The 13,316-nt window shown below is 63.1% G+C and overlaps 2 protein-coding genes across 3 annotated transcripts; both read left to right on the top strand.

The window, feature by feature from the left end:
* The first annotated feature begins 724 nt into the window (after positions 1–724).
* On the top strand, positions 725–4,743 carry CHRND (cholinergic receptor nicotinic delta subunit). Of its 2 annotated transcripts, XM_009468424.2 has the most exons (12): positions 725–776; positions 1,500–1,645; positions 1,825–1,869; positions 1,971–2,080; positions 2,185–2,340; positions 2,572–2,687; positions 2,937–3,137; positions 3,486–3,597; positions 3,720–3,834; positions 4,057–4,258; positions 4,364–4,476; positions 4,561–4,743. In XM_009468424.2, exons 1-12 carry the CDS (start codon positions 725–727, stop codon positions 4,741–4,743), a joined length of 1,551 nt encoding a protein of 516 aa, XP_009466699.1. The 2 variants fall into 2 exon arrangements, with proteins under 2 accessions (XP_009466699.1, XP_087595538.1); XM_087739412.1 differs by lacking the exons at positions 725–776; positions 1,825–1,869 and having other exon boundaries at positions 1,517–1,645.
* Positions 4,744–5,852: 1,109 nt separating this feature from the next.
* Positions 5,853–10,539, top strand: CHRNG (cholinergic receptor nicotinic gamma subunit). The gene is made up of 12 exons (XM_009468423.2): positions 5,853–5,910; positions 6,326–6,465; positions 6,578–6,622; positions 6,808–6,917; positions 7,013–7,168; positions 7,441–7,538; positions 8,337–8,540; positions 8,821–8,935; positions 9,192–9,306; positions 9,633–9,837; positions 9,940–10,073; positions 10,157–10,539. The coding sequence occupies exons 1-12, from the start codon at positions 5,868–5,870 to the stop codon at positions 10,322–10,324; spliced, it is 1,533 nt and encodes a 510-aa protein (XP_009466698.2). The 5' UTR covers positions 5,853–5,867; the 3' UTR covers positions 10,325–10,539.
* Positions 10,540–13,316: the final 2,777 nt, after the last annotated feature.

The raw sequence follows: 13,316 nt of genomic DNA, 5'->3' as shown, positions 1-13,316 counted from the left end.
TGAGTGATGTGCCACGTGGTGCCAGTGAGGCGGGCACCAGTGGGGGACTTCCCATGGGGGATATGACAGCCCATTGCACCTCCCTTCCCATTCCCCTGTACCCCAAAGCGATGCCCCCAGCCTCGGTTCCTGCCCCTGGCATCGGTGCTGCACCCAGCCTGGCACAGACTCCCCACCCTGGGGGTCAGGCACCCCTCCTGCCCACCGCAGCACCCATAGCACAGCACCAGTGCCCGCCCCTGGTGCCACCCCATCCTGGACGCCCAGGAAACCACCTGCGGGTGCAGGGGCCGAGCGTGCCCTGGGCCAGCGGCGAGCGCTGGGGTGGTGCCACCCCTGTGCTTGGGCATCGGTGGGTACCAACCCCTCCTGCTCGTGGGGAGCCTGCCGCCCCTGAGCAGCATCGCTGGGGCTGCTGAGCAGTGGGGAAGGGACCGCCCTTCCCAGTGCCCAGCAATGCCCGTGCTGGGGTCTCCAGGCACAGGGTGATGGGCTGACACCCATGGGGCCAGCAAGGCCAGCTGCGCCTGTCCATCTCCCCTTCTCCAGGCGCGGGGGTGCCGGAAGAGAGGGGTGGGAGCGGGTATCCAGTCCAGCACCCTTCCCCCTCGGCACCTGGCACCATCCATCTCCCACTCCGGCCGGCAGCCGGACATCCGCTTGGCCAGGCCAGGCGGGGAAGCGGCCAGGGCCTGGCACTGTGCGAGGGCACCGTGGGCACCGCATGGGGGACCTGCCGGCGCGGCTGGCCCTGCTCGGGGCGCTGGTGCTGTCGGGTGAGCGGGGCCCTGGGGTCTTGGGCACGGGGTTGCCCCATCGCTGGGGGGTTCTGGGCTGCCTCGATGGCGTTAGTGGCGGGTGACGGTGGCAGGGTCCAAGCTGGGCACAAGTGCCCCCAGGGCTGCATTTTGGGCATTGCCTGGCAGAGTATAATCACTGAGTCCCTGCCTGGGCCGTGTGTCTTTCTGTCTGTCTGTGTACAGTGGGGCTGTGTCCCTGCCTGTGTCCCTGTGTGCCAGTGTAAAAGTCCATCTGTCCATGCACAGTGCCACTGTGTCTGTGTGTCCCTCTGTGTGCCTGTCTGTCTGTGTGCACACTGACACTGCATCCATGACCACATGTCCCTGCCTATACTGGTTCCACGTCCGTGTGTCCGTGTCCATGTGTGCCTCTGTGTGTGCATCCACTATGTGCACAGTGCCACCACGTCTGTACCCAAATGTCTCATGTCTGTGTGTGTCCTGGGTCTGTATCTGTGTGTCCCTCTGTGCCCATGCCCATGTCCTTGCCCCGTGTCCATGTGCGCCCATGTGTCCCCACATGTGTGCCATTCCCGCATGCCCCGTGTCCATGCCCCTGTGCAACACAGACATGCAGTGTCCTGGCCTGTTTCCTCCATCCTTACACCACCCTGCCCTCACCGAGCATCCCTAGGGGGTGGCACTGGGCCCAGTAACCCCCACAGCCCCAGCCCAGTCTGCCTGACCCCACACCCCCAGGCGGGCTCTGCGTGAACGAGGAGGAGCGGCTCATCCACCACCTCTTCGAAGAGAAGGACTACAACAAGGAGGTGCGCCCTGTCGTCTCCACCGACCAGGTTGTGGATGTCTACCTGGCCCTCACTCTCTCCAACCTCATCTCGCTGGTGAGCCCCAGAGGGCAGTGCCTGCTGTGGGCTGCCCTCCAGCCATGCTTCATCCACGGGGTGGGCTGGGTGGGGGGAGCCCTGGGGCCACTGCCCCAAACCCTGGCTGGTGAGGGTTGGGGGTCCTGGGCTGGGGAGGGATGGCCCTGGCCTCTCACTGTCCCATGCTGTTGTTGCAGAAAGAGGTGGATGAGACGCTCACCACCAACCTATGGCTCGAGCACGTGAGTAGGGGCAGGTGTCATGGCGTCAGTTGTGGCCCAAGCCATGGGCAACAGGGTGGCCCAGAGTGATGAGGGGGTGACCTGGGGACCCCCCCCTCTAGGGCTGGAACGATTACCGCCTGCAGTGGAACAAGTCTGAGTTTGGGGATATCGAGGTGCTCCGCCTGCCGCCGGACATGCTGTGGCTACCTGAGATAGTCCTGGAGAACAAGTGAGCCGTGCCTCAGTTTCCCCTCCTGAACCCCACAAGGCATGCCCAGGGCTCCCCCTGCCCCTCGCTGGCCCTGCCATCACCTCAGCTCTCTCCTGGCACAGCAACGATGGGCTCTTCGAGATTGCCTACTACTGCAACGTCCTTGTCTACAACACGGGCTACGTATACTGGCTGCCGCCCGCCATCTTCCGCAGTGCCTGTCCCATCAACGTCGACTTCTTCCCCTTCGACTGGCAGAACTGCACCCTCAAATTCAGGTGCCGGGGGGCTGGCTGGGGCAGGGCAGGGGCGGGCAGCAGGGTGGGCACCCCGGCCCCCTGCAGTGCCCGCTGCTGCCAGCGCCTTCCCTTGCTGTTGGGGCGCAGCAAGGTGGGGGTTTTCAGGTGACTCGGTGGCCCGAGTCCATCATACTGGAGGTCGGGGTGGGTGGTGAGTAACAAGCAGCAGGCACAGCCCCTCACCACCTGTCCCCGCCGGCTCTGGGCCAGCTCGCTGGCATACAGTGCCCTGGAGATCAGCATGCACCTGAAGACAGATAGTGACCCGAAGACAGGCAAGGATTACCCGGTGGAGTGGATCATCATTGACCCCGAAGGCTTCACGGGTAACGCTTGTGCTCTCTGCCATGTCCTGCGGCAGTGGGACACCTTGTAGGGGCTCGGGGGCACCCTGGCATTGGGGCACCCTGCCATGGAGACACCTGAGTACCTGGCGCTTTGTCACCCTGGCACCCATCCCACCAGGCTTGAAGCTACCCAGACCCAGGACAGGGAGACTGGGTGCTGGTGGGGCTGGTGAGGATGGGCATGGTGGGGGCCTCCCATGCCATGTGCTGTCCCATGTACCCTGGCAGAGAACGGGGAATGGGAAATCATCCACCGCCCAGCCCGCAAGAACATCCACCCTGACAACCCCCCGGAGAGCAGCGAGCACCAGGACATCACCTTCTATCTCATTATCAAGCGCAAGCCACTCTTCTATGTCATCAACATCGTCACGCCCTGCATCCTGATTGCCTTCATGGCCATCCTTGTCTTCTACCTGCCCGCTGACAGTGAGTGAGCCCCACAGCACCCGCGCCAGGCATGGGGGTTACCCCATGGGGCACCTCCATGGCCCACACCTGCACCAGGTCCTAGAACATGGGGACCCCCCAATGCCTACCATGGGGACATCCTGGTACTGGGACACCCCTGCGTAGGACACCATCATCCCAGCCAGGCACCCTGGCAGGGGCACACTTGGGCACAGGATACCCCGTGCAGGACCCTGGGGTACCCCCATAATAGAAAACCCTGTATGGGGCACTGTATGGTGCAACACTGGGAGGGTAATCCCAGCACTGGGGGCACTGGGAGGGGGACCTGGGGCAGCGTTTGCCCTGAGCTCACCTGCTCTCCAGGTGGTGAGAAGATGACCCTGGTGATCTCGGTGCTCCTGGCCCAGTCCGTCTTCCTTCTGCTCATCTCCCAGCGCCTGCCCGCCACCTCCCACGCCATCCCCCTCATCGGCAAGTGAGTCCTGGGCACCGCTGGGTGCAGCAGGGACATTGCAGGGTCCCTGCAGTGCCAGAGGGCAGCTCTGCCTGTGCCCAGCCCCTGTGGCAATGCCACCCCCAGGTCCGTGCCCCCCACAGGTACCTGCTTTTCATCATGCTGCTGGTGACAGCCGTGGTGGTGATCTGCGTCGTGGTCCTCAACTTCCATTTCCGCACCCCCAGCACCCACATCATGTCCGACTGGGTCAGAGAGGTGAGCGGGGTGCTGGGCTGGGGTGGGTGACCTGGTGGGTGCAGGGGTGGCACCGTGCCCCACAGAGGGCATGGGACAGCACAGCCCCGGCATTGCATTAGGATGTCCCATCTGTGTCACTCCAAGGGGTTGCATGCCCAGGTTGGGGGAAGAAGGTGGGGACAAGGTGTTGTTGCACCGAGGGGGTGGCCGAGGGACCTGACACCACCTCCCATGCCCCAGGTCTTCCTGGAGAGCCTGCCCCGCCTGCTAGGCATGTCGCAGCCGGCCGAGAGCCCAGCGGGCGCCCCATGCATCCGGCGCTGCAGCTCGGCCGGCTACATTGCCAAGGCGGAGGAGTACTTCAGCGTCAAGTCCCGCAGCGAACTCATGTTTGAGAAGCAGTCGGAGCGGCATGGGCTGGCCAGCCGCGTCACCCCTGCCCGTGAGCCTCGGCCCCTCTGCGGGGACACAGGGAAGGGTGGCGGAGCAGGGGTCTTCAGGGGTGGCAGACCTTTGGAGCCTGTCTCACTGCCCCCCTCGCCTCCAGGTTTGGCGCCCATGGATGTGGGCGAGGAGCAGCTCTATGAGCACATAAAACCCGTCGTTGACGGTGCCAACTTCATCGTCAAGCACATGCGGGAAAAAAACAGCTACAATGAGGTGGGGGCCGCGGGCACGGGGGGCAGAGGGGGCTCCCTGTGCCTGCTGTGCACCCCACTGCCCAGTTCCCGGCTCCTTCCCCAGGAGAAAGACAACTGGAACCGCGTGGCCCGAACCCTGGACCGCCTCTGTCTCTTCCTCATCACCCCCACGCTGGTGGTGGGTACCCTCTGGATCTTCCTCATGGGCATCTACAACCACCCCCCGCCGCTGCCTTTTGCCGGAGACCCCTACGACTACCGGGAGGAGAACAAGCGCTTCATCTAGGGTGGGGGGTCCCATGTGCCAGCCCCCCTGGGCCTTCCCGCTTACTTGCCTTGGCTTGGCAAAATAAAGCTGGGTGCTTCTCCCCACAGGGTGCTGAGCTGGTGGCTGCTCTCAGTGTCCCCCCCAGGCACGGTGTCCACCCTGAGCGCTGTGTGTGTGCTGGGGAGGGTGATGCCCACTCAGGGAATGGGTGCTGTTGAGTGTCCTGAGTACGGTGGTCCTCAGCCGTGGCTGGAAGGGTTTTTTCCCAGAGGGGATGTGGTGGTACCAGCCCTGCTACCACCGCTGGAGTGGGCACTCAGGACAGGATGGGCTGGGGAAGGGGATGGGCCCTCCCGGCATGGCACCATCCCCTGTGGCCCCACTGCAGTGGGCAGAGAGGCCACCAGTGCCCACATCACCCCCGTCTCCATGACCCCCCAGCCAGACCCACGAGTGTCCCCCCCCAGCACACCCCAACCCGCAGAGCCTGGCTGGGGGCCGAGGGGGTGTCTCCTTCCCTGGCTCAGCAGTGCGACGCCATGGCTCTGGTTTCAGGGGCCACAGCTGACGTGTCCCCCCCCCAGCAGTGGCCCAGGACAGCTGTCACATCCTCTCCGCTGAACCAGGAATCTCACCCGCCCCCCTGATCCCCCTACACAGGGCCTGGCAGGATTTGGACCACCAAGACAGGCAACACTCCCCAGGCTGATGTGGTGGGACTTGCCTATGCCTTCCCCACCCTGCACCCTGGGGGCAGCCACTGCCATGGAGGGGGACAGGGCACTGCTAGGGGTGCTTGCAGGGGGGCACCCCTTTTCCCATGGGCGCCTGGGTTTCCGCTGCAGGAAAATGCATCCCTTTGTGGTGGACATGGGGAAACTGAGGCACGGAGCTAATTTTGCCCCCGAAACCAATTCCAACCCCCCTTGCACAAAATGCCAGAGGAGCTTCCCAGCAAACTGGCATCACCCTGCCGGCGGGGGGGTGTGGGTGGTCACCTGTCCCTCCCCGGCCCCCGTGGCTGTTGGGAACAGCTGACGGTGGTGGGGGACAGCTGTCCTGTCCCACCGGGCGCCAGGCCCAGAACACCGCCTCACGGGCGGCCGAGCGGAGTCCCAGCCCCTGCGCCCTGCGGCACCGCCATGCTCTGCCATGGCCTCCTTCTCATCCTCTGCGCCCTGGCAGGTAAGGGGTGCCCGCCCCGGGGGGAGGCATGGGAGGGGACACCCAGTCACCCCCTCCCTGCCTTTGCCCTTGGGGGTTTGTCACTCGTGGCTGTACAGTGCCGTGCACCGTCCCACCGGGGTGTCCCCATGCTGGCAGCCCGCTGTCCCCACGTCCTGCCCTGGAGAGGTCCCTGGGGTGAGCAGGGTGGGGAATGTGGGGGGGGACGTACACCCCCCCGCCTGCATGCTCGGGCACTGATACACACTGTCAGGCACACACAGTTGTGTGTGCACACCCACAGTAACACACGTGTGGGCATCCCCTCCCCATGCACACCCTGTGCCCCCGCCCCCGCCACGCCAGCAGGTCCTGCGGGCATCGGTGGTGCTGCTGTCCCCACCCCGGGTGCCCCCACAGCACATGCCCTCCCCAGGTGTGGGCTGCAGGAACCAGGAGGAGAAGCTGCTCCAGGACCTCATGACCAACTACAACCGGCACCTGCGCCCGGCCCTGCGTGGGGACCAGATCATCGATGTCACCCTCAAGCTCACCCTCACCAACCTCATCTCCCTGGTGAGAGACCCCCCTGGTCCCCATAGTGGGATGGGATTTGCCCCCACATGCAGGGCAGCAGGCAGAGGTGGGCAGGGTGCTAAAGCTGTCTCCCCCCTTCCTTCCTTGCCAGAATGAGCGGGAAGAGACCCTCACCACCAACGTCTGGATCGAGATGGTGAGACCCCCTCACCTCCAGGCAGGACCCCCTCAGGCCACATTTGCATCTCAGGGTGGCACCCCATGGAGGGCCGGCACCGTAACCTGCACCCCCTTTTGTGGGTGCCCCCAACCGAGCCCATTTTGGGGGTAGCACAGGATGGGGAGCTCTGTGACCCTCCCTCTTTGCTCCCCTTCCCCCAGCAATGGTCCGATTATCGCCTGCGGTGGGACCCCAAGAAATACGACAACATCCAGCTGCTGCGGGTGCCCTCCACCATGGTCTGGCTGCCCGACATCGTCCTGGAGAACAAGTAAGTGACGGGGCAATGGGGACATATCCCCACACAGGGGGTGGCAGCTGTCCCCCCGGGCACAGTTTGGGGCTGAGCCCACCCTTTCCTCCCAGCATCGACGGGACATTCGAAATCACCCTCTACACCAACGTGCTGGTGTCCCCCGACGGCAGCATCTATTGGCTGCCCCCCGCCATCTACCGCAGCGCCTGCGCCATCCACGTCACCTATTTCCCCTTCGACTGGCAGAACTGCACCATGGTCTTCCAGTGAGCACTGGCTGGGCATGCACAGGCACCACAGCGGGTCCTCCTGGGACACACGGGATGTCCACCTTTGCCCTGGGGCAATGAGCCCCTGGGCAGACAAGTGTCACCTACCTGTCCCCTGGCACCCCATTGGTGGCAGAAGGCACCTTGGCCAAGCCAAGCACCTCAAAGCAGAGCTGGAGGTGGCCAGTGTGGCCCGGTGCCACACTGGCACCCTTTGCCCACCCAGCCTGCTGCATGCCAGCCTGTGCCACTCCCTTGTCCCTCCCCAGGTCCCAGACGTACAGCGCCAACGAAATCAACCTGCTGCTGACGGTGGAGGAAGGCCAGACCGTGGAGTGGATCTCCATCGACCCCGAGGCTTTCACAGGTAACATCACGGCCGCCCCCGTGGCACAAGAGCATCTTGCCATGGGGGCCACCCAACAGGCCTGGTGCTACGCTGGTGGCTGCCAAAAGCAGGGCTGGGGGGGGCTATTAGCAGCTCCCGCCATTACATGGGCACTTAAGTTATTAGTGGAATCGGGAGTGTGGGAGAGATTTGTTTTTCTAACCCCCCCGGCTCGGGGCTCTCACCGCCTGGCAGCCGCTCCCGGAGAGCACCGCTCCTGGGAGCTTGATTGATGCTGGGAACGTAGCTGTCACGGCCAAACGATGACGTTTTCCATCACATTTTAATTGCATATTGAAGGAACAAAATGCTTTTTGGGCAGCGAGATTTATTTTTTCATTACCAGCCCGAGCTGCAATCTTGATTGGGAAAAATCTATTGCTCCTGCAGACGGCAGGAGAAAACAGCACGCCGTCACCCAGCGTCATGCTCGGCTTCCCCCTGCAGCACCCTGGGGGCAGGGAGACGGGGGGACCCCAGCCCCACATGTAACACCCTGGGAGCCCCCAAGGAGCTTGTGGCACCCCATATGTGCCCAGCTGCCCCCTCCAACAGCTTTTTGGGGTATTCTGGCCGGGCACCCTGGCATGCTCTGCAGTGCTTATCTCCCTCCCCAGTGGCTCTAGCACCTTTCCCCGCACCGTGCCCAGCCTGAGTGCCCCATGGGGCCCACATCGATCACCAGCCCTCCCCTTCCTCCCACTCCGGGCCGTGGGGCTGGCAGCCCCAATGCCCCCGGCAGGGCGGTGGGACTCACGTGGCACCGCTGTGTGGCAGAGAACGGCGAATGGGCCATCAAGCACCGCCCTGCTCGGAAGATCATCAATTCAGAGCACTTCACCCCAGATGACATCCAGTACCAGCAGGTTGTCTTCTACCTCATCATCCAGCGCAAGCCGCTCTTCTACATCATCAACATCATCGTGCCTTGCGTCCTCATCTCCGCCATGGCCGTGCTGGTCTACTTTCTGCCTGCCAAAGGTACGTGCTGGTGCTGTGCCCACGGGGGGCACGGGGATGTGCAAGGGGGGCAGCGACAGGCAACGAAGGGCTCATTGTCCCCTCTGTGCTTGGGGACCATCAGTGCCATTTCTCACCCACTTCTGTGATATCTGGGGTGGGGTGAATTTCCAGGTACCCCACGGTTAAAGCCTCACGGCAGGACTTGGCCAGTTCAGCTTTGGGGTGGTGGCTTTTTGCCAGAGGGCAATGCCCACACCACCGCCCCATGCCAACCTCTGCATTCCCCCTTCCTTGGCAGCGGGTGGGCAGAAATGCACCGTCTCCATCAATGTCCTCCTGGCCCAGACCGTCTTCCTCTTCCTCATTGCCCAGAAGGTGCCCGAGACCTCCCAGGCTGTGCCTCTCATCGGGAAGTAAGTGATGCGCGGGAACAGGGGTGCCAGCCCTGCTGTCACACTGTGCCAGCGGGGTCTCTGGGCGCTGTGCAGCAGCCAGGACCCTGGCACAGAAATAACCCCCAGCCCAGGTGGGGCTGGCACAGGGCTACCACGTGCCCGTGTCCCACAGTTGGTCCCCAGTTTCCAGCCCAGGAGGGTACTGAGAAGGACCTTACATGCCCATAGCTTGTGACCCAGCAGCCCCATGTGAGGCCCTGTGCCCCCTCCCCAGGTACCTGACCTTCCTCATGGTGGTGACGGTGGTGATCGTGGTGAATGCTGTCATCGTCCTCAACGTCTCGCTGAGAACGCCCAACACTCACTCCATGTCCCAGAGAGTGCGCCAGGTACCTGCCATCATCCCCCTACCCCTTATACATGGGGAATGGGGTGGGTATTTGGGGACCAAGGCCATGTCCCTCGCAGAGCGGGGTGGTGGGCATGCCTTCATCTGAGTGCAAGTCCTGGCACAAAGAGGGAACCCACCAATGTCCCCAAGGGACCACACTGTGCCACCAAACCCCTCCAAGACACTCCGAACACTGGGGAGCAGCAGGTGCCAACACAGCATCCCGGTGGCACAAGGGTACCCCACAGGGATGGGGGCTGCTCCTATTGGGTGCCCTGGGTGGTGTTGAGGAGGTCAGGTGCCCACGGGTGACGCTGTGCCCAGGTCTGCCTGCACCTCCTGCCCCGCTACCTGGGCATGCACATGCCAGAGGAGACGCCGGGGCCGCCGCGAGCCGCCCGGAGACGCAGCTCCCTGGGGCTCATGGTGAAAGCTGATGAGTACATGCTCTGGAAAGCCCGGACCGAGTTGCTCTTTGAGAAGCAGAAGGAGAGGGACGGGCTGATGAAAACTGTGCTGGAGAAGATTGGTGAGTGCCCCCGGGGGGTTGGCACCTCCCCGCGAGGCTGGGAGATGTGCCAGGTCGCTGGGCACTCACTGGTGCCCGCTGTGCCGGCTCTGCTGCCTGTAGGACGTGGCCTGGAGAGTGGCAGTGCCCAGGACTTCTGCCAGAGCCTGGAGGAGGCAGGCCCTGACATCCGCGCCTGCGTGGATGCCTGCAACCACATTGCCAACGCCACACGGGAGCAGAACGACTTCAGCAGCGTGAGTCAGGGCCCGGGGGGGAGAGGGACTCACATGGGGGGCAGCAGGGGCAGCCCTCACCCCCCTCCTCATGCCACCGGCAGGAAAGCGAAGAGTGGATCCTGGTGGGACGGGTGATCGACCGTGTCTGCTTCTTCATCATGGCCTCCCTCTTTGTGTGTGGCACCGTCGGTATCTTCCTCATGGCTCACTTCAACCAGGCGCCCGCCCTGCCCTTCCCCGGGGACCCCAAGCAGTACCTGCCGCAGTGATGCCCGCAAGCACCCGCCAGCCCTCCGGCTGCCAGGACCACCAGAGCCAGGGGCTGGGCACCCCCAAACCAGCCTGCTTGGCTGAGATCCCTGTGGGCACAGCAGCTCCTGGTGCCAAGCATAGCGCTGGAGGAGGACTGTGGTGGTGAGGGGGAAGGGGGGAACGCGGTGTGGCCATGCTGTGCTGAATGTGGAAGTAAAGCCTGCGGCAGTCTCGTGGGCCTCCGTGACATCATTGCTGCATGCCCACGGATGGGGTTACCACTCTCAGACAGGCTGACCGTGCCACCCGTGCAGGCTGGCCACAGACCTCTAAGCCACACAGTCCTGTCCCAGCACCCCACAAGGGTGCTGAGAGATGAGACAAGGGGGAACCGGAGCAGAGTCGGGCATCTGATGGGCCGTGCACCAGCACTGGCAGCCAGAGCCACATTACCCCACTGCAAATTCACAGCTTCAGGTGCAGGGCAAATGGGGCCCCTGGCATCCCTTGCCATGGCAATGGAGCAGGAATCACGAATACAGGGCAGCAATGGAGCCATGGATGGGATTAGAGGCAGGTAATTCCTCCCTCCGTTTATGCCCTGGCCATGGCTCCTGAGGGCAGCTGAATTGCTGTCCCTGCTCCCTAGCAAGCAGCTTGGGGTGGGGAGACCCTGGGCCACCAGGCACCTAAACCCCCTCAGAAATGGGTGCCCCTTGGCACCCATCCTGCTACGAGCATCATTACATGACTCCCTTGCCCGCCATCCCTCCTTGCCCTACGGGATCATCTCTGTCAAGCATAGGGCCCTTCCCCCCGTCCCAGCGATGCCACATCCCCCTGTGCCCCTCATTGACCTCTGGGGCCCCCGCGGCTTTGTCCCTGCTGGCGGGGGAGATGCGAGAGGCCAGCCTGGGAACAGTGGCAGGCAGCGTCTGCTCCTCTGCAGTCCAGCTCACACCACCTGCGTCCAGCTCCAGGACGTGCTGTGTCTCCTCAGCCTCACTGTCCCAGCACCGGCTGCCTCTGCTGCTGCTGGGAGAAAACCAGCTGGTTACTGCCTGCAACTGGCTCCTGGCACTGCCTGCCAGAGGTGAGGGCACTGCGGGCATGGATGGAGGAGGGAGGTAAACATCCAGCAGCTAAGACATCACCTCTTGGATGCCTGCAGCCTGGTCATGGCCCCGAGCCACCCTCTGTCTGTGCCAGCCTGCCTGTGCCCTCTGCAAGGTGGCTTTTCCCGCCCCATCCCTGGGAGGTGCATGATGCCCATGGCACCCAGACCAGGTGGATCTCGTGCTTCAGGCTGGCACCTTGAAGCACGCAGGGATGGTGCCCACCAACGTAGGCAGGGGTGCCCAGAGGAGCTGACCAAGCACCAGGCTGGTTAGCTGTCCTCCCTGCCTGGGTCACCTCCCATGGGCGCAGCCCTGTGACCATGATCTGGGTGAGGTGCCCAGGTCCTGGGGCACCATGCTCCTCCCGGCCACAGCCTTCTTGCTGCTGAGTGACGGCACTGCACAGCACTCCTGTCCCCCCACAGCTTCCCCACGGCAATGTCCTTTCCTCAGCCCCAGTGGCTGAAGGGACAGGCTGCCCTGGCCAAGTGTCCCCAGCCCTGCAAGAGCCAGGAGCTCCCATAAGCTGCCCAAACCATAGCACCAGGCACGTCCCCAGCCCCTGGGCTCTCCCTCCCCAAGAAGGTGCAGAATTAATGAGCTCCAGTCTGTCTTTGCCTGGCCATTTCCCATCGATTCCTGGCTCCCCGTTGCCCTGCTGCCAGCCTCCAGGGCAAGAGGGCTCTGAGCAGGGCCAGGTACAGTCACCCACTTCTCCCTGCTCTGCAGAGCTGCCACTTCTTCCAGGTGAGCTCAGTCCCCGGCATGTCCATACAGCACAACGGGAAAGGGACGAGCTCTTCCAGCCTGCCAGGAGCACGCGACCTAGACCACATTCTGCACCATCCCCAAGCAGTGGTTTTACCTGCCCTCCGGAGGTCCCTGGGGTTTATCACCACACCAGAGACAAGGACAAAAACCAAAGCAGTAGCTGGGATGCCACAGGTCTCGGCAGCAGATGTGTCTTGCGGGATCCGGTGGGACAATACCTTGCAGGTCACCCTATCCAGAGCTAGCAGGGTGCTGGGGGGAGTGCAGTGAGAGAGGAAAAGCGCCCCCCCCCCAGCATCAGCCCCACATGCCCATGCCCCATCAAGAAGCACTAAGACGGGGCAACACCATTCTCCAAGCACCCCCCAGCTGCTCCCCTCTAAAACTGGGGACTCCTTTCTCTCTGTGGGCTGGGAAGCAGATTTCATCCTTAGCTCCAGCTCAGAGACACCCAGCATGCCCACCCCACCACTCCCTGAGCCCCCAATCAAGCCCAGCCCAGCCATCAGCCCCCACTTGGCCTGCCGCAGCCAGAGACACCCAGGGCCCATGAGCCCACCATGGCCCAGCATCCCCTTGGGAAAGAAGAGCCCTGGGCTGGACTCCAGGGCTCAAAGCCCTGCTGGTTTCCCCAAAGGCCACTATGCAGGGATGTGAGGAGGTTTAAGGGTGGACAAAGCCTTCAGGATGAGGAGAGCAGGGAAGATCATGGCTCACCGCAGATTTGGGGCTCCCACAGCTCCAGCCTTGCTTCCTGAATGAAGATCTGAAATCTTTCTACAGCATGACAGAGGCTCCTTCCCCTCCCAAAAACTCCATGGCGATCTTTTCACCAATCTTATTAGCGGGAGGCAGTAGACCACAACCCAAAAGCCCTGCTCAAAAAACCAGTCTGGCTCCATCCCTCTCCAAGCTGTAGAAGGCATCAAACCTGGTGCTCGGCACTGATAGAACACTGCTTTTCTTCTGACCTCAGGAAAAGTTGTAGCCTTAAAGAGGACAAACTCCACACCCCAGCCAGCTCGCTCCCTTCAAGGCTGAGCAAGAGGAACCAGTGCTGAGTTCCTGCAAATCTCAACCATGGTGGCAGCGGGAGGAGAGGAACAGCCTCCCAGGGGAG

This window comes from Nipponia nippon, unplaced genomic scaffold, assembly GCF_047370975.1.
Source record: "Nipponia nippon isolate SJK-2023a ecotype South Korea unplaced genomic scaffold, ASM4737097v1 scaffold_7, whole genome shotgun sequence".
Classification (NCBI taxonomy): Eukaryota; Metazoa; Chordata; class Aves; order Pelecaniformes; family Threskiornithidae; genus Nipponia; species Nipponia nippon.
This window is presented reverse-complemented; position numbering and strand designations above follow the sequence as displayed.